The 20572-nt window shown below is 43.2% G+C and overlaps 1 protein-coding gene across 11 annotated transcripts in view; it reads right to left on the bottom strand.

The window, feature by feature from the left end:
- DCUN1D2 (defective in cullin neddylation 1 domain containing 2) overlaps window positions 1-20572 on the bottom strand; it is a 34087-nt gene that overhangs the window by 10376 nt on the left and 3139 nt on the right. For 7 of the 11 annotated variants that reach the window (XR_013355408.1, XR_013355410.1, XR_013355409.1 and 4 more), the window contains exons 2-4: window positions 17072-17486; window positions 13736-13904; window positions 6501-6631 (exon numbers count right to left, since the gene is read on the bottom strand). Coding sequence is in view for 6 of the 11 variants with exons in the window: in XM_077854883.1 (XP_077711009.1) it covers window positions 6501-6631; window positions 13736-13904; window positions 17072-17126 (355 nt within the window). In the remaining 5 variants the exon portion in view is untranslated. Of the gene's footprint in view, window positions 1-6500; window positions 6632-13735; window positions 13905-17071; window positions 17506-18500; window positions 18889-20572 lie in introns of those variants that run through there. The other 4 variants (XM_077854881.1, XM_077854878.1, XM_077854882.1 and 1 more) reach the window with 4 other exon arrangements.

The raw sequence follows: 20572 nt of genomic DNA, 5'->3' as shown, positions 1-20572 counted from the left end.
CAGTCCAGGCCAGAGAAGAGGACCCACCGGCAGCCATGGGGTCTCTGACAGAGATGACACTGGGGCATCAGGGCGGCAGCAGGCACTCACCACAAAGCCAGGATGAGGAGAGGAAGACCCTGCACTGGGCCCTGGGAGGTGGGTGCAGGGACCCGCCCACCAGGCACCTCTGAGTAGGGGCTCTGTACCCACAGGCAGTGGAGAGTAGGCGGCAAGGTAACCAATGGAGGACACCAGAGCCAGGAAGAGACAAAAGCAAGGAAAGCGATAGGCAGGACACACAACCCGCACATGTGTGCACGCAGGAACCCACAGGCAGGCAAGTTCACGCACACACATGTGAATGCACACTGGTGCCCACAAGATTGAGCTCTATGAAGTTGAGAAAGCTGCCCTGAACCAGCCTCTTAGAAACCCAGGAAAAGGAATCTCACATAAAAATGAGCGAGCAAAAAGCATGACAGTTTATCCTAGGAAAAAACTGTGGGTTGCCACCCCAGGAAAGTGTGACCTCCCATTTCAAACAGGTGAAGAGATCAAGAAATGACAACACGTGGGACACAGCCCACACACGACACAGAATCTCAGGAGGGAGAGAACCAGGCTCAGGAAGCAGAAATGGGAGACATTGTTTCTGAAACAGCGAAACTAAAAGGAGGACCAGGCATCAGCTTGAGAGCAAGAGCTGGACAGGGAGGTCGTGCTCCAGGTAGACTGACAGGGAAGCGGTGAAGGGCTCAGAGGAAGCCAGCCATCTGCAGACCGATGGCCCATCAGGTGGAGGAAGAGGGGTGGCAGACAGGGTGGCAGCCCTTTTCCTAGAGGATGAAAGACCAGACGAGGATGTGCAGGAGGGCACGCCACCCCCAAAGGGCGCTGGTCCTGGACAGCTGGCACCCAGTATTGTCAGCAACTGTCACTGGCCTTCCAGGAGGAAGGAAAACTGTTCTGGGGGCATCCAGGGCCGCGCAGTCAGGTGACCCTCAGGGACTAGACCAGAGAGTGGGAGGACACACTTCAGATATTCAAAGAAGGAAAAACTTGGGGTCAAGAGCTCACGCCCAGGAGGACTGCTTGAGCCCACAGGGCTGGGGCCTCCCTTCATATCCCCGTCCAGCGGCACAGCCCCAGTGGCACCCAGATGGTGTGCCCAGCGTACACGCACCCCACTGTTCAGAAAGAGTGTGTAACCCTTAAAGGAAATCCTCAGTCTTTACACTGGTGGCAGAAGAAAGGAAATACAGTTGTCATACAGAAAACCTCAAGTTAAAAAAAACTCTGCAGTCCTAAATTTTTTTTTTAAAGATTTTATTTATTTATTTATAGAGATGCAGAGAGAGAGAGAGAGAGGCAGAGAGAGAAGCAGGCTCCATGCAGAGAGCCTGACGTGGGACTTGATCCCGGGTCTCCAGGATCACGCCCTGGGCTGCAGGCGGCGCTAAACCGCTGAGCCACCGGGGCTGCCCCTGCAGTCCTAAATTTGAATGAGAAGCACTGGCGTGACGCTGTGTTTCCTGAAGAATCTAGAAACGGCGGCCAAGTCAGTATTTAGGAGCACTGCTCCCGACCGGTCTTAAGTACAAGAAACCAGGGCTCCCTGTAGAAATAGCCAACCTCAGGTCAGGGCAGTACACCTGCATGACGAGCCTCAAGCAGCCTGTCCTCACAGACAAGGAGACCACAGCTACACACTCCGGGTCACATCAAAAGGATGCTGGTGCCAACCTGCAGAGGCTCCCCCACCACAGCAGGAATCATTATCTCTGAGCTTCAGAGAGGGTTGGAATTTGCAGTCAATTGAAACCTGCTCTGTACGTTCACAATTACATAAAAAACAAACAAACAAACAAACAAACAAACACAACACTAGTAGGTCCTTTCCAAAGGACGCCAGGGAAACAGTTTGTTATCCTGACACCGGATAAAGGCATAGAACCACGCACGTACCCTGCCTTCCTTGATGAACTGCACCGATCGGTAGGGAAGCATCTCCTTGTGAGATTATTCCACAGAATAATGGAAAGGGATGACACAGAGCGTCGCCACAGTGAGCTAATGAATGCGGGCAGTGAGCTGCAGAAGCAGCAGCTAGCATCTCAAACAGATGATGGCCAGCGGCAAGGTCTGATCCAAGACAACCCTTGCCACCCAGTCTCTCTGAAGGCTGGAAGGCGAGTCTGTGCCGGCCCGGACACCCTGAGGCGCATGCCACCAAGGGCAGTTCAGCGGCTCTGGGTGCCAGCACCATGGTGCATTGGACCTACCACCTATGGGGTGTCATGGAGCTAACAACATTTTACACATTTTTCTTAGTTGTCCTAACATAATTAAAATAAAAAAACAAAAACAAAAACACATGTACTGTTAAACCAGAGGCTGGCAGTCCAAACCCTGCTAGCCCAGATGGCATGGCGGGTAATTTATGAACATACCTGGGACCCCCTGCCCTCCCACATGCCTGTCCCTCCTTCTCAGGTGGCCCTTCTGAGGGCCACTGCACATCTTGGAAGCTGCCCCTACACACCACACTGCCTCCCCTGGCAGCCACCTAATCCCTGCCATGGTGGAAATGGCAGACATGATGGAATTCCTCCCAATATACAAAGTCTGTACTATTGACAACGGAGCTGCAACGTATCAGACAAAAGTAAAGCTGAGGTGGAAAGTGTGGTCAGGTAGCCAGGTCCACAGAGGGCGAAGAGCTATTTCCCGCTGGGTGCAAGGCAGACAGGAGAGGAGATGAACTTACCTACTACATCACAGCAAGAGCAAAATTCATGGGGTGATGTCATCAAGACACCACCACACGCCAGGCAAGATGACACTCCAACAGTGGCACTGACCTTGACCAAAGTCACACTATTTCCTACCTAAGGTGACCCTCTATCCTTATAATCTGGCTTAAGGCTGTATGACCGCCAGATGACACGTCCTCAGGACATACTGGCAGGTGAGAAAGCAAGAAAGCTTTTCCTATTCACACTCAGCAGCCAACAACAGGGTGCAACCACAACATGACCACAGGAAGCAACACCACCTGACGAATCACCATGGTTTTGGTCAATGTTTGTTGCTTTTAAAAAAGTGTGCAGAAATACAACTGTGACAATTTTAGGAATTTTAAAATTATGAAATATTTTGCTCCCACAACATACAAGTGTAGCATGAAGCAAGTAAATTGAGACCAAATAAAAAAACTATAAAATGTGGGTAAAGTGGCAAGTACTTGGCTCAGAGCCTGTATAAACACTCAGAGCCAGAGTGTCCTGAGAACGCACAGCCCACAAGAGAACAGGCCAGAGGAGCACGGAGCACGGGGCAGTGTTGAGGCAGAAGCAGCCAGGAGGGGACAGAAGGAGCCAAGGCACACCTGGTCCTCTGTGGCTTCCTATACCCAGGTCCATGGCAGCGAGAAGCAGCTGCTCCCCCAGCTCCCACCCTGGCTAGGCAGCTCACTAGGAGGTGTGAACACATGGTACCGGAGAGAATGGGCTTCACACCGGCTGTCACGCCATCTGCAGACCTCTGACACCCTTTCCATGCCTCAGCCTATTTCCCTGTTTATAAAATGTAGGCAAGGTGGTGCCTTGGGGCTCAGTCAGGTAAGGTCTGACTGACTCTAGGTTTGGCTCGGATCATGATCACAGGGTCATGGGATTGAGCCCCACATCCACACTGGATGCCCATAAATAAATTGATTTAAAAATATAGGCAAAAAATAAAAAAATAAAAAATAAAAAAATAAAAATGTGGGCAAGGCCATGTGTGGGCAGATGAACACACCTGCCTGCCATAGCACAGGTGCTTAATGAATGCTAGATTCTACCTTTCTTTCTAGCCACAAGGTAAAAGATAAAAGAGGCCACCCACAAGCCAGAACCACACTGACCAGGGACGCTGGGCTTGCATCTGGGCATCTAGGTAGCAGGGAAGATGTGGGGTGGGGTACGGCCGGGGACTAGGGTGCTGTAAGTGCTGGAACTTTCCCAGGAACAAAGCACCATGAGCACATCTCTCCACTCTGCACTCACATGATTGGAATCTTCTGAAATCCGAATACAGCCAGGGCCCTGCTGCCAGTCCCTCCTGGCATCGCTCTGGTGTGGCCCTGCAAGCTCTTCTCCAGGAGAGGCAACACCCAGGGAGGAGTCATAGCCTGACCGGCCCAAAACACCTGGGGCAGCTCAGGGTCAGTCCAGGGGTGGCTCAGGGTCGGCCCAAGGTCAGCTCAGGGCTGGCTCAGATGGTTCAGGGTCAGCTCAGGGTCAGCCCAGGGTCAACTCAGGGCCAGCCCAGGGTTGGCTCAGGGCCAGTTCTCAGGGTCAGCTCAAGGCCAGTGCCCCAGCAGCCCCTGCTCCTCCTTCCCTCAGTTGTTTTCTCTGCACAGGCTGCTCTCCACAAGGGGTGGCGAACACATAAAACCCAGCAAGCCTGGGGTTCACTCGCTCTTCTCATTGCTCATGTTGTTGTGCCCAGTGGCTGTGGATTCCCCTCTCCTTGTAGTCTGTACCTGGTTAGATGGGATCCTTCACCAATGGCAGGCCAGATGGGAAAGCCATGGTTTAATGCATAGACGTGTTACTGTCTCTGTCATGCGGTTCCACGGATGCTCTCTGGCCTCAGCTCTCGGACCCACAATAAGGTAGTAAACGTGCAGAGCATTTGATGACAGCAACAGCTCGCTGCTGTGCCTTCACACACTGGCTGCTCACCCACTTCCCCCAGCAGGAAAAATTTATCCCCAACCTTCCCGGTGGCTCTGCCACTGCCACTGTCCTAGGTCTTAGCAGACCCATTCCAGTAAGTTCCTGATCCAGACTCACGGAAAGGCCTTTCTCAGCTTCCAGGGTGGCAGGTACATAATCTGTGAGGTGGCACCCAAGGCGAGAAACCCGTTCACAAGGCCAACTAGCCTGGAGACAAGGGAAATCTGATGGGAGATTCGTCATAGTGCAAGGCACCAACAGTAAAAATGAGCAACCATAACACTGGAGAAGAACAAGTAAAAAGAAGAAAAAAATCCCTGCCATGGAAAAAGGATAGTGCTTATGATGAGAAGCTGCCACCTCCTGCTGTGGGACAGAGGAGCCCAGCGACCCCACCCTCAGGCTCTGGGATAGAAGGGCCTATCCCCTCAATCTACACCTGCATTCAATATGTTGACAACAGGAGAAGGAAAGGAATAATGTCAGAGACAGACGGGATGAGAATGGTCACTGCCCACACACTCCTGTGAACATGCATGAGCAAAATCAGGTCCTGAAATCAACTGTCTGCAGTGGATTTTTCTATCTCTGGATTTTCAAACCCTTTTTGGTTTCCTACCTAAATTTGGTTACTTTATAATATTCCTTTTCTGTGTAAAAACTCTCCTTCAAAACATTTTTTCTGGGATCCCTGGGTGGTGCAGCGGTTTGGCACCTGCCTTTGGCCCAGGGCGCGATCCTGGAGACCCGGGATCGAATCCCACATCAGTCTCCCGGTGCATGGGGCCTGCTTCTCCCTCTGCCTATGTCTCTGCCTCTCTCTCTCTCTCTCTGTGACTATCATAAATAAATAAAAATTGAAAAAAAAATTTTTTTTCTAATATATCTGTTTAGTCCCTATTTAAAGACCATGTAAGTCCCTCATCCAAACTTGTAAGACCTTTTACTGAACTAACCATATCTATTACTTTAAAGAGAAATAAATTATATAGTACTTAGAAAGAAAAATAAATGAAAATAAACAATAAAACCCTCAAAGAAACCAAAACTCAAACTGAAAATCTAAGTTAGGAATCTTCCAAACGTACTGTATATAGTAATAAACAAGTTATAGCAAAATCATACAATTCTGAAAGAAGTACTAAAATGTGATCCAAGGCACATCAGAATTGTTTTCAAGTAAGTTAACTTGAATGTCCAGACCAAGACAGCATCAATGTCACCTGGCTGGCCCCAATAATACCATCTGCCGGCTCACACATCTGGCTGATACAAATGCTCTCCCAATACTAATTGTCAACTTTTCTAACCCACAAGTCAATTGGATATTCAATATGACGGAACACAAAGCATTTGCAAATTAGTTTACATTTTGAAATTTAAATATTTAAACCCGGGATCCCTGGGTGGCACAGTGGTTTGGCGCCTGCCTTTGGCCCAGGGCGCGATCCTGGAGACCGGGGATCGAATCCCACATCGGGCTCCCGGTACATGGAGCCTGCTTCTCCCTCTGCCTTTGTCTCTGCCCCTCTCTCTCTCTCTCTCTCTTTGACTATCATAAATAAATAAAAATTAAAAAAAAATTTAAACCCAGAACTGCAGAGTGCTTTGAGGTTGAAGTACCAAGTGCGTGGTGGAGCCAGATGGCCTGCGTGCACGCAGTGCAACCATGGAGAGAATATGCCAAAGGAACAACAGTAATACTGTAGCAGCAGGACCGGGACCTGGCTGGTCATACCCACTTTTAGCCTCAAGAAAATAACGGCTTCTTTCGAATGTGGATTTTACACTCACCTAAACCCTTCTGCCCGGGGTTCTTAGCGAAGGTAAAGGTAAACTGATAAAAATCCTTAAACTTCACTGTGTCCTTCAGTTCCTGCTCTAATCTTGGCAGAAGGGCTCTCAGCTTCTCCGTGCTGTCACACCTGCAAATGAGAGACAGTGCTGTGGAGGTGGGAGACGTCCCGTGCCCCCCAGCCCCTCGGCCCCCTGGTGCCTGCTGCAGCTGCCTGCCGGCTGCAGCACCCTGAGGCTTGTCCCAGTCCCCGGGAGGTCAGAGGCAGGAGGCAGACTGCTTGTGGGCCCCCTTCTGTGGCTGGAAGGACTCCATCGTTCCATAACTGACTGTGATGATGACAGCTGCACAGCTCTGTGAAGACACCAAAACCACTGACTGTAGACTAAGTGGGTGAACTCTATGGTATATGACTCATATCTTAAAAAAGAGGAAAAGGAAAAAGTATTAAAAGGAAAAAACAAAATCCAAAGTTGCCTGCCTTCCTCTGTATGAGCTGGAATATAGATGCAGTTTCACCCACACACAGGCCAGGGCCCTGGGATGATGGATGGGCAAATCAGAAAGACTCCAACTCCTCTGTGACCTTGGGGAGCCAAGCCACTCTGCCAGCCCACAAGCTCCTGATCTTGGACTCACTTCCTTACAGCAGGCTAGAGTAAAAAAAACCAAGTATGATAAAACATAACTCCATTGCTTTAAAATTGGGTTTTCTGGGTTGGGGGAGGGGGAAATAGGTTGAGGGGATTAAGTACACTTATCATAATGAGCACTGAGTCATGTAGGAGTTGCTGATTCACTATTGGTACACCTGGAACTGACATAACACTACATTACTTATACTGGAATTGAAAAAATAATTTAAAAATAAATAAATAGTAAAATTGGATTTTCTTTCAAAAGGTCAACAGCCTTTGAGAATATTAAAAAGCCTTGGTGCGCCTGGGTGGCTCCATCAGTGAAGCGTCTGCCTGGCTCAGGTCATGATCCTGGGGTCCTGGGGTTGAGCTCCACATCAGGCTCTCTGCTCAGGTGGGGAGAGTGGGAGGCTGCTTCTCCCTCCCCCTCTGCCCCTCCCCCTTGCTCATGCTCTCTCCCACATGCACTCCCACTCCCAAATATTTTTAAAATTTTAAAAATTAAAAAAGAATATTAAGATTTTAAAGCAGAAATCTAGAGTAGTGAAAACCTAAAATTGTCTTTTTAATTTTGACTACCCAGCAAGGAAAAGGATAACAGCCATGCTTCACTGATGAATGCACTCCGTCAGCAGGGCTTAGAGAGGGCAGAACACCTGTGTCAGCACCCATGAGCCCAGGAGGCACAGGTGTACAGCTCTGGGGACCCATAGCAAAGCAAGGGTGGTGGGGCAGCACCTGGGGCATGGCAGCGCTGTCCCATCCTGGCTTCTTCCCTGTGGGGCCACCATGTGCTCTCCTGTGTGCCTACATCCCCCCACTCCTTGAAGGTCAGCTACCTGGTCTCTGAACTTGATAAATAGGAACTCGTGGTATTGTGTGCTGCCTTGGCCATGTGTACAAATGCACCTGTACACATGGATATGTTCACTGGCTTCCCATTCTGTCCTGCCAGTCTATTTTTTCTCTGTAGTAGTGCCACATAGTCTTAAATACTGCAGCTTGAAAAGTAGAGAGTAAATCTTCCCATCTTGTTCTTTAGGAACTGCTGGCTATTCTTGACTGCATTTTCATATAAATTTTAAATCCATTTGTCAAGGGGCACCTGGGTGACTCAGGGGTTGAGCGCCTGCCTTTGGCTCAGGTCATGATCCTGGGGTCCTGGATCTTTTTAAAAAATTTTATTTATTTATTCATGAGAGTCACAGAGGGAGAGGCAGACACAAAGGCAGAGGGAGAAGTAGGCTCTTTGCAGGGAGCCTGATACAGGACTCGATCCCTAGACCGGGATTACACCCTGAGCTGAAGGCAGATGTTCAACCGCTGAGCCACCCAGGCGTCCCAATAAAAAAAAAATCCATTTGTCAAATTACACATACAAATACACATAACACTACTTATTGCGGTTTTGATTCATATCACACTGAGAGTATAGATATATTTAGGGATAAAATACTGACTGTCCCAACCTATGAATGAGGTTTATATCTCTATTTATTCATGTATCCTGCCTCTCAGTGAGTTGTTTTCTCCATGGGGAGGTAGTACACACCTTTAATTAGATTTATCCTAGGTGTTTTGTAGTTTTGATATTACTGAAAATGACATTCTTAAAATTCACTTTGCTTTGTTGTATTGTTGCATTCAGTGTTATAAATAAGATGGATTTTTGTTTGATCTTGGGCCCTGCAGTTTAGCTAACCTCACTTATTGATTCGAATATTTTATCTGTGGATCAGACCAGCTAACACCTCCTGTTCAGTGCTGAATAAAAGCAGGCATTCGTGTGGCAGTTAAGTATAGTATTTCTGCAGGATTTGGCAGGAAAAGGGGGGTGGTCAGTTTGAGGACCTGGTATTTTTTTTTTTAAGATTTTATTTATTCATGAGAGATACACAGAGAGAGGCAGAGACATAGGCAGAGGGAGAAGCAGGCTCCCCACCAGGAGCCTGATGTGGGACTCAATCCTGAACTTCAGGATCATGCCATGAGCTGAAGGCAGATACTCAACCACTGAACCACACAAGTGTCCCGAAGATCCTGGTAGTCTTGGTTTGTGCTAAATTCCCTTAAAAAAAAAAAAAAAAAGAATGGAATGGAATGGAATTTTATCAAACTCATTTTATATACTGAGATAATCCCTTTTCTATTGTTACTGTGATAAATTATGTTGATTGGACTTTGTAATGTTAAACAAACCTCAGAATCCTGGACAATAACAAACTTTGTCATGATAAATTATCCTGGTTTTTGGTTGACTTGTTTTGGGGGCTGGGTATAGTTTGCTGATAATTTCTCTAAGATTTCTGCATCTTATGCATCTTTTGATTCTTATGAGTAGCCAATAAATTTCCACTCTCAAAATATCCTTTTGTGCTCACTTCAGCAGCATACATACTAAAATATCCTTTCTAGGTTTTGTTATCCGGTTGTGTTGGCCTCAAAACAAATTACAAAGTGTTTCTTCCTGTACAATTCTCTAAAGAGGTCATGCCAAATTAGTGTTATTCTCTTCATTAAATGTTTCGTAGGATGTGCTGGTGCACCAATCCTGGTCAATTGTTTTCTTTTTGAAAAGAAATATTTTTAGATCACGGCTTCAAATTTTTTAAGAGTTATTATGTGTCCATTTCAGTAAATTGTATTTTTAAGACAATTCCTCTCTTGCATTGTTTTCACATTTACTAGCATAGAGTTGTTGGTAATATATTCTTATCTTTCGGGGCAACTGAGTGGTTCAATGGGTTAAGCATCTCTTCAGCTTAGGTCATGATGCAAGGGTCTTGCTCATCGGGGAGCCTGCTTCTCCCTCTCCCTCTGCTTCTGCCCCCAACTCTTGCTTGCCCCCTCTTTCAAATAAACAAAAAATACATATTTGTTTCTTTTAACGTCTATAGGGTCTATAGTGATGTCGCCCTTTTCATCCCATATTGGTTGTTACTTTTATAATTCTTTTCAAACAGCAAGCCCTGGGTTTATGGATCCTTTCTATTGACTTCATTTCTATTTCCTTAAATGACTGACTGTTCAAAAAAATTAGTTCCTTCCCTCTACACTCTTTGAGTTTAACTTCCTGCTCTTTTTCTACTTCTTGAGGTGGATGCTTTGCTTATTGATTTTCAATTCTTCCTTCTAAAATAGGCATTTAGGAAGTTGAATCCTACAAGTCTTCATGTGAAGCATTTCCTTCATCATTCAAAATATTTTCTAATTTCCACTGTAACTTCTTCTTATTCCCAAGGGTAATTCAGGAGTATACAATATTTACACATATTTCAACCTACCAAGTTATCTTTTTGTTATATTTCTACCTTAATTGTATTGTGGTCAGAAAACATAGTCTGTATCATTTTAATTCTTTGAAATTTGTTGCAACTTAGTTTATGGTCAATATTTATAAATGGCCTACTTTTCTGAAAAGAATATGTATTCTTCAACATCAAAGCCAATGTTCTAAGCATGTCCATTAGGCCATTTATTGTGCTGTCCAAATCTCCTATTTCCTTACGGATTTTTCACCTGCTCATTCTATCAGTTGGTAAGGTATGTGAGAATTCCCTGCTTTGACAAATTGCAGATTTATATCTCTTTGTAGTGTTTATTTTTGCTTTAAATAATCCAGTGCTTTCCATGTGAAATAAACCCTTCCTCATTATGAAATGTCCTTCATTATCTCTAGAATTACTTTTTGCCTTAGCTTATTTTATTTTATTTATTTTTATTTTTTATTTTTTATTTTTTAATTTTTATTTATTTATAATAGTCACACAGAGGGGGGGGGGGGCAGAGACACAGGCAGAGGGAGAAGCAGGCTCCATGCACCGGGAGCCTGATGTGGGACTCGATCCCGGGTCTCCAGGATCGCGCCCTGGGCCAAAGGCAGGCGCTAAACTGCTGCGCCACCCAGGGATCCCCTTAGCTTATTTTAATATTGACATAGCCACACCAAAATTTTCTTGTAAATATTTGCAAATTACATCAACTTTTATCCTTCAAATTGTTCTGTGTCCTTATGTTTTAATTGTATCTATTGTAAACAGTATACACAATAATTGAGTTGATTTTCTACAATCCATCCAGTATTTAGTTTACTTACATTTAATGTAATTATGTAAATGCTGACACATTGGCTTTAAATTCTCCATTTTATCACGTGCTTGCTATTTGTCCTGCATTAAGCTAATTTTCCTTAAGTTTTTTCTCACGTTCTTTTGAATTTTTTCTTCCTTTATTCCTGCTCCTTTAGAAATTATACATGAATCACACATCCTCTACCATTTTTATCATAATTTTAACACACACACACAGAGCAAGTATCTTTTCCCACTATTCTGTCTTTTTAACAGTTATCTCTTGTTAAACAGAGCTCTTAACTGTGATGAAGTCCAATTTGTTAATTTTTTCCTTTGTGGTTAGTGCTTTTTATATCTTCTCCAAAAAAGTGTCTCTTAATCTGTGTTTTAACAAATCATTCTCCCATGTTTTGTCTAGAACTTTACAGTTTTAAGATACTTGTACAGGTGTGTAATCCAGCCCATATCCATCGCTAGGGGTGGCCCATGCATGCTCTGAAGCAGGGACTGAGGTGACATGTTCTCAGGCTCACCTGGTTATTTCCGTATCAGCTATTGAAAAGATTCTTCTTTCCCCACTGAAATATAAAACTTGACGAACAGTCTTTAAGCAGATAAAAAAAGTACAAAGAGGGACACCTGGGTGGCTCAGTGGCTGAGTGTCTGCCTTCAGCTCAGGTTGTGATCCTGGAGTCCTGGGATCAAGTCCCTCATCAAGCTCCCCATAGGGAGCCTGCTTCTTCCTCTGCCTATGTCTCTGCCTCTCTGCATCTCTCATGAATAAATACATAAAATCTTAAAAAAAAAAAAAAGTAGGAATACTTCACTACTTCATTTCAAAACTTACCTAATGCTACAATAATGAAGCCTGTGTGCTTGCAGGGTAAAGGATAAATAGACCCACTAAATACGATAGAGTCCAGAAACATATCCACAATATGGCCAATTTCTTGTTTTTACAAAGATGCCAAGGAATTTCATAAAGTTTACTCTGTTCACTTATGAATCCACAAGCCCTCAAAGAAAGGGTGTAGGATTAACTGTTAAAGGCAGGTATTCCAACCACTGTCAAGAGTTAATAGCCAGGAAAATGTGAAAAATAGCAATAGAGCAGAAACAAAACCAAAGGATTTTTTAGTGGTGTTTAGACTATAACAGTCTCTTACATCTCTAAAAGCACTTAAGTTATCTGTAAAATATAGTTTACTGTCACATTAACAATACTTAACATACAGCACTTTAATATTTACAAAGTGCTTTCCCCTTTAACTGCCCTGTGAGATGTGAAGAGAAGCACTATCAATCAGCACCAACTACAATCTTAAATTATATTCTATACATTCCATAGAAGAAAGCATGAATTTATCTAGCACAGTTTGGGAAGATTCATACTCAAAATCTTTAAAATATGTTTTTAAATTTATAACACTTAGTAGAATAATAGACAGGAATTTTTAAAATTCACCAGTACAGCATATTTTTAGATAATGCCTAAGAAATGCCAGTAAGTGTTTTTATAAGAGGTACTTATTTCCAAAATCTCCCCCTTGGGGGAGGTTTTAGTGGATGGGATAAACGGTAGTACAATGCCAAGTGAATGCTGCTTTAATAGGTGTCTTCCGTTCCAAAATCCCCTGTAATTCACCTAGGTTTTCCTGAGTGCAGAGAACACGAAGCAACATGCTGTTATGCCATTGTCACAGTGATGTCTTTTGTTTGATTTTATACAACCACCAGCAATACAAGAAGTCTTACAGAGTTTATCATCTAAACAGATAAAGCCAATAAATATAACAGATTTATCAGTTTAGTGGAAAACATATGTCCCATTTTTTCTCCTGGGATGTTGTAAGTACATGCCTTTAAGAACATGTTTACCTTAGACTTTTAAGCTCCTTCAGCAGCTAAAAATAAGCTAGTTTAAGTTGTCAACATCAAAATATCACAATATCAGCAAGTCAAGCATGCTGGCATTTATACCACCCCATGAAATAGCTCAGGAAGCTTAATGATCAAAAGGCATTTATGTTACATGCTTTCATTTAATTCTCTGACTTATCTGACAAGTGAGAAACATTTTAAGTTATTAAGGAAGCTTTTATCCCAACCCTGGTTGGGATAGGTAGAACAGAGAAGTGTTACAAGCAAAAAACCAAAATGGTATTTTATTAATGTTTAACATAGCAACACAAAAAAATTACACATTCAGGATACAGTATCATGAAATAAATTGAATGGCTGAAAACAAACAAAAACACCCTGATATTTACTGTGAATTCAAAACAGGAAGGATAAAAATTAAAAAGTAAATTACAAAAGGGATTAATCTAAATAAAAATATTAAATAAAACTCTAACCGGAATTTAAAAGGAAACCAAAATCTTAATAGAGCAGAGGCAAAGAAAATGTATAAGAAAGAAAATAAATTAATTTGAAATTAATGTTCACAGGCTGTTGAAAAATAATTAATGTTGAAAGCATTTTCCTTTTTGAAAAAGTTTAAAGTGAGATCAATTTACTTACCCAAGCTCTGTCATGCCATCTACAAACTCCTTTTTGCTAAATTCACATTGTGTCGCTGCCTTGAATTTCCATGCTATAACCAAAACGCTGACACTGGCAGGATCAAGGCTTAAGTCATCACAAAACTGTTGAATCCCATCAATTCCAATTTTATTTTCATCTTGTGGGTCTACAGTGAAAATCAAGAGAGAAAGAAATTACGCTGTTTTGAAAAGTACCACTAATGGGTGGTTAGAGTCCTAGCCCTAGCAAGCATGATATATCAATCACTGGACCACAATTTTCTACTGCATATGAGACAGCAACAAATAATTCATAAAAAAAAAAAGCCCTATTTTAAAAATCTAGGTCACTGGAGTTTAGGGTAAGAAAGAATCACTATAACTTCTTTGAGAAGAGTTCATCATTAAGAAAAAAATTAATTTCCATAAAGTAAAATAAATATTCAAGTTTACACAATTCTAGTTTGCCCAAAGGCATACTGCTACAAAAAAAAAAAAAAAAAAAAAAATACTGCATTGTGGGGCACCTGGCTGGCTCAGTCAGGGGAATGCATGGCTCTTGATCTCAGGGGCATGAGTTTGAACCCCACATTGAGTGTGGAGATTATTTTAAAATTTTTAAAAATCTATAATTTAAAAAAAAATACTGAATTTTTAAAGTGTTTACCATATTAAGTTATCACAACCCTGCCAAAACAATAAACTAATGTTTTTTCTTTATTATTTTTTTACATTTATTTATTTATTTATTTTTAAAGATTTTATTTATTTATGCACGAGAGACACAGAGAGAGAGCAGAGACATAGGCAGAGAGAGAAGCAGGCTCCTCACAGGGAGCCCGATGAGGGACTCAATCCCCGAACTGGAATCATGCCCTGAGCTGAAGGCAGACACTTAACCGCTGAGACACCCAGGCATCCCATTTTTAAATTTAAATTCAATTTGTCAACATATAGTATAATACCCAGTGATCATCTCATCAAGTAGTGTTTTTCTTTTTTCTTTTTTTTTTTTAAGATTTTTTATTTACTTATTAAAGAGAGACACACACACACACAGAGGCACAGAGACACAGACAGAGAGGCAGAGGGAGAAGCAGGCTCCGTGCAGGGAGCCTGACGTGGGACTTGATCCCGGGTCTCCAGGATCAGGCCCTGGGCTGAAGGCGGCGCTAAACCACTGAGCCACCCGAGGTTGCCCTGCTTTTCTTTTTCTTTTTCTTTTTTTTTTAAAGATTTTATTTATTTATTCATGATAGTCACACAGAGAGAGAGAGAGAGGCAGAGACACAGGCAGAGGGAGAAGCAGGCTCCATGCAGGGAGCCCGACGTGGGATTCGATCCCGGGTCTCCAGGATCGCGCCCTGGGCCAAAGGCAGGCGCCAAACCGCTGCGCCACCCAGGGATCCTGCTGTTTTTCTTTTTAATGTGATTTCATTTGCTATAACTTTAATACTACTGTACAACATTTAGGCTTCAAAATCATTAAGTTCATGTATCCACATTTAATGCCTTAGAAATTCAGGCCTCCTTAACTCCCATTTCTGGTCTAGAAATGAAATTAAGGAACTTAGCATTTCTTCAACAGAAAATCAAATAATAAAGTCTATTAGAAAAATCTCAGCAAGACCTCAACAAACTAGGTCTAATAAAAATGCATGTATACTAATATCTTATCATGACATAAACATTAATTCTGTTGGTTTAGAAGGTACAAAGAGAAAATTTGTAGCTTCTTTGCTTAAATGAAGATTAGGTGTGATAAGCTTTTCTTCCATTGTATAAAATTTAACTTTGGTCATTTAAGTACTACGTACTACATTTTAATAGACATGTTACCAAAATGAAAGAAAATGTATGCCATAAAGTAAACAAACGAAAGTACAGGCTTCCTCACAGCCTCTTCTCCTGCATAACTATAGGAGTAGTGTCCCAAGGGCTTCTGCTTCTCACCCAGCTTCCTCATCAATGCTCCCAAAGGTACTGATCTTCAGGAGAGCAAAATCGCCCTCAATGCCCTCACCTCATAAATTTCACTTGCAATAATACTATTTGAAAGTAATTTTCAGAGGACTCATTCCTTCGTATACATGAACATAAACCAGCATATTTGTCAACAGTCTTTAAACAATACGTTTATTTGTAGAGTCCAAGATGATAGCACATGTCTACTTTAAATGACAAGATTTGCATGAATAAAGTTAAATGATGAAAGGATGCTGTTTAAAGAAATAATGATCACATAAAGTATTTTTTTAAGGTGCTAGATATATTTGAATCACTTCAGAAATCTGCACAGCATGTGATTCACAATTAGCTCCACAATTACCTTAGCCAAAAACATTGAAAGCATATTACAGCTTATTAAAAATGATTTTTCATTTTGGAAAACCAATGCTCATTTTTCAAATACAAAGCTGATCTTCCCACCACAGAGTATGTTTCTGTGCCAAAGATTTTTAAAAAATATAATTTTTCATCTATCTTCAGATCTAAATAGGTTAAAAAATACACATAGTATTTTCAAAAGTAAAAAATAAAAATGATACATAAATAATACATAAACAAGAATTAAAGCCAAGGAGTTATACTTGTTTGGGTTAATACTTGTTTAAATGAGGTTGCTGTTTTTGTCTTTAAATTTGGAAAATAAAGTTAACCTTAGAAAGTGCTGGAAAGAAAGAAAAAAACTCTTGAATAGTAGTTGACTCTCCAAATGCCACACAGATTGACATCTGATATGGAATATGACAGCCTGCTGAGTGATCTAGGTCTGTGCATATCTGTCACACAGACGTATCTGTGCAGCACAACCATATTTCAATAGGGAAAGCTCCATTCTAAGTGCTGATTTTGATTTTAAAAACAACTGTCCCCAATTTATAACACAAAAGTTTCTTTGCTAAGAGCTTTTCCCCACCTTGGCCTCCCCAACAGCCAAGGTGCTCTAGGGCCACCTGGCTACACCGCATTAGCAGAAAGTCAACTTTAACCCTCACGTCAGATCAACTTCTTGATGAGCCTTTTCACTCTAACCCTCCAACTCCCGGGGCAGCGTGGGGGCCACCGGTGGTGTCTGAGACAGCCACCTCCCAGCTGGCCGAGCACACCTCAGACCCTGCCTGGAACGGGGTGTGTGTGTGTGTGTGGGGGGGGTGACGGGACACCACAGCTCCACCCGCAGACCCCACTCCTGGCATCCCACCCCAGCCATCAATGGTCCCTGGTCGAGGTCCCCTTGACACAGATTGGAGTACAGAATCCTGCTCCCCGGAGACGGTGAGGGGCTGTCTGCCCTGGCCCCCACCAGCCCCAGCCACCTCTCACCTCTTACCTTTGTACCTGTTGTAAAGCTGCTCCAGCTTCTTCTTGTCCACGGCGTCTCTCATGGGCTCCTTAAGGAAGAGAGTCTAGCTTTCGTAAGAAGCGGTCTGTGGCCACACCTAGTTTCCACTCATCCTGTGTGACGCAGCAGAGGGCACTTCTGTGGCCAGCCCGAGGAAACACCAGAAACTGGGGGCCTGTTCTGAAATGCCCTATGCATACACTTTGGACGCAGTAGGAGCAGGAAAGCCAACACCACTGGTCCGGAGCTTCGTTTCAGCGTCCCATCCCCATGGCTGGTGGTCTAACTGGACTTCGTTGTTTCCCACCAGGTCAGCTTCACTGCAGAACCTCGGCACAGCATGCCTCGTGCCTCATCAGTTGAGGAAACCACACGGTCTCCCGGAAGCTGAAATGACAGCACTCTAACAACAAATAGGCGAAGTGTAACCTTCAAACAACTCTGAGAATCAGTATTTTGTACAAAATACATTTGATCCCTACCCACTTCAATTAGCACAAGATACATTATTTTTTCCCCAAGTCTTAGGAAAATCCCTCTTTTACACACACACGTAGCCCCCGATACAGCCAGGCTGGGTGTCTGACCAGAGGCACAACCGTATCACCACGGCCCATCTGCAGCGTCTGCTTCGGCTTCCATTAATTTCAAGCTCTAATGAACAGAAGAGCTCTACAGTGTGTAAACATCAATGTTTTAAGTTTTCCCAGTTTAAAATCAGCCACATTGATGAAAACACATACAGGTAACTAAGAATAGAGTTAATCATCAGTTCCCAAAGCAGCTGTAAGAAGCCTGTTATGACTAATTGTAATAATATGAATAACAGAAATATCTGTATACACTAGACAGAAATAAAATGGAAAAATAGGGCAGAGGCTGTGGGAGGTAGTAAATAGCAAGACTGCCAAGTAACTGTACTATATATAGTATGTAAGGAAACAAAATAGCGCTCTGTACTTCCAGATATGGGATGGTTAGGTTCAGATTTATCTAAGGTAACCTGATGAAAAGGACACCAGAAATGAAAGTGACTCACTGGCCTCCGTAAATCAACACACTCTAATCTGCTAGATGTTAATGCTCTACACAAACACTGCACAAAATAACATAAGGAGGAGAGTTTCACTTGAGACGATTTATACTCAATCATGTTCAGAAAAGGACAGGACAGTCAGTACATAAAACCCCACAGAGTAAACTCCAGCTTACAGAAATATGTGAATGGAGTACAGCACGCTGACGGAGAGACTGAGCAGGAAGAAGCTGGAAAGTTGGGGGTGACACCCAGACACACACACCACACGTAAGAGCCGAATGGGGGCTAAAAATTAGGCTCTTAGCTTCCCTGGTGCCAAACCAAAGATGAAAACAGAATTAGTCAGGAAAATCTGTTTCATAAGATTTAAAAACCTACCAGTGGCCCAGAAGTGGCACAGCTCCTCCTACTGAAACCCGAAGGAGTGGCCCCTGTGGCCACTCATAGAAGGACATTGCCCTGTGCCCTTCCTGCTCTTAGAAACAGACTAGCCCCTCCCACAATGCCCACAGCCAATGGCAGAGTAAGCTTCCAAAGGTGCTTCTTACAGCATCCCTCACTGCTGATGCCAAAATAGCAGAGTGCAATTCAGCGAACATAATACAGTTCAAACACACCGCTCCCCAGGTATGGTCTAGGCAATCCAGGGTCCTGAGACCTCTCAGGGGTTCCACCGTGACAGAACTATTTTCACAACAATCCCATTATCTGCCACTCTCAAGCTCACTGGAATGCAGCAGAGGCCACGTGACTTGTGATCCTTGCAAAAATGTAACACAAATATGCAATAGGCTGATTATTGTTAAGTACACAAATATTTTTAAACTTTTCATTTTATTTTTTTTTAAGATTTTATTTATCCATGAGAGACAGAGAGAGAGAAAGAGGCAGAGACACAGGCAGAGGGAGAAGCAGGCTCCATGCAGGGAGCCTGATGTGGCACTTGATATCAGGACTCCAGGATCACGCCCTGGGCTGAAGGCAGGCGTTTAACCGCTGAGCCACCCAGGGATCCCCCTTCGCTGTAACTTCTAATATGGTAAATCCGGATGGCTACCATTCACATAAACAAAATCTCTTTGGGGCTCCAATAATTTTTTAAAGTGCATACCAAACCCAGTTCTATTAAGTGTCAGAACTGCTGATGTAGACACAGGGCACTGACCTTTTGGCTACTCGGAACAATGACTGCTGATCATTTGGGATCTTGTGTCCCTTCTAGAAACTGGTGAAAATCACGGATCCTTTCTTAGGCAAAACATGTGTTTTTTGCATAAGATTTGGGGGTCTTCACACAGATTATTGAAGCCTATCTATTGGTTCCTCAGAGATGAAGGGAAGGTGAAGCTCAGGTTATAAGGCCCAGAATGGTAGATGAGGGGCCACTGGTCTCTGCTGCAGCTACTCAGTTCTGTAATGTGTAAATGACAGATGGGCTGTGTACCAATAAAACTTTATTTTACACACATAGAGATTGAGCCTGCAGGCTGTAGTTTCTAATTCTGATCTAGACTATAGGGAGATATAGACAATATATATTCAGTACCCTATTTCCTGAAACTGAGCCACTGAAAAGAACTAGACAAAGAGCTCAGTTATACTTTCTGGTAAGATCAAATTAACTAAATTAGAACAGATCCCACATGTTTTGACAATTAGCTGACAAAAGGGAAGCAGCATCTTTAATGAAGGTGATGGCTTCCCCACGGGAGGGTGGGTAAAGCCAACGGCTCCCTCAGCAACTAAAGGGGAGATACATGTCCAAAACCCACCCGGCGTATCACTAGCAATGCTCATGACATCTGTATGATGAAAACTGCCATCAGTGCTCAATTTAAAATTCTGTCATGGTTGTAAAATAAAATTTGGTGTACATACACAATACACACTGAAATTCAGCCATAAAAAGGAACAAAGTACTGAAAAATGATACAATGTAGATGAAGCTTGAAAACGTTATACCAAGTGAAGGAAGTCAGACATGAAAAACTAGATGTCACATGATTCCGTTTATATGAAATGATAGGCAAATGCATAGGCAGAAGGCAGACCAGTGGCTGCCATGGACTGGGGGGCGTGGGAAATGGGCAGTGACTGCTTAATGGGCATGGGCTTTCTTTGAGGATCTTGAGATGGTTTGGAACTAGACAGAGGTAGTGGAAGCATAACATTGTGAATGTCTTCAACACCACTAAGTCATACACTTTAAAATAGCTGATTTTGGGATTCCTGGGTGGCGCAGCGGTTTGGCGCTTGCCTTTGGCCCAGGGCGGAATCCTGGAGACCCAGGATCGAATCCCACGTCGGGCTCCTGGTACATGGAGCCTGCTTCTCCTTCTGCCTATGTCTCTGCCTCTCTCTCTCTCTCTCTCTCTGTGACTATCATAAATAAAATAATTAAAATAGCTGATTTAAAAAAATAAAATAAAATAAAATAAAATAAAATAAAA

Source organism: Canis aureus, chromosome 17, assembly GCF_053574225.1.
Source record: "Canis aureus isolate CA01 chromosome 17, VMU_Caureus_v.1.0, whole genome shotgun sequence".
NCBI lineage: Eukaryota > Metazoa > Chordata > Mammalia > Carnivora > Canidae > Canis > Canis aureus.
This window is presented reverse-complemented; position numbering and strand designations above follow the sequence as displayed.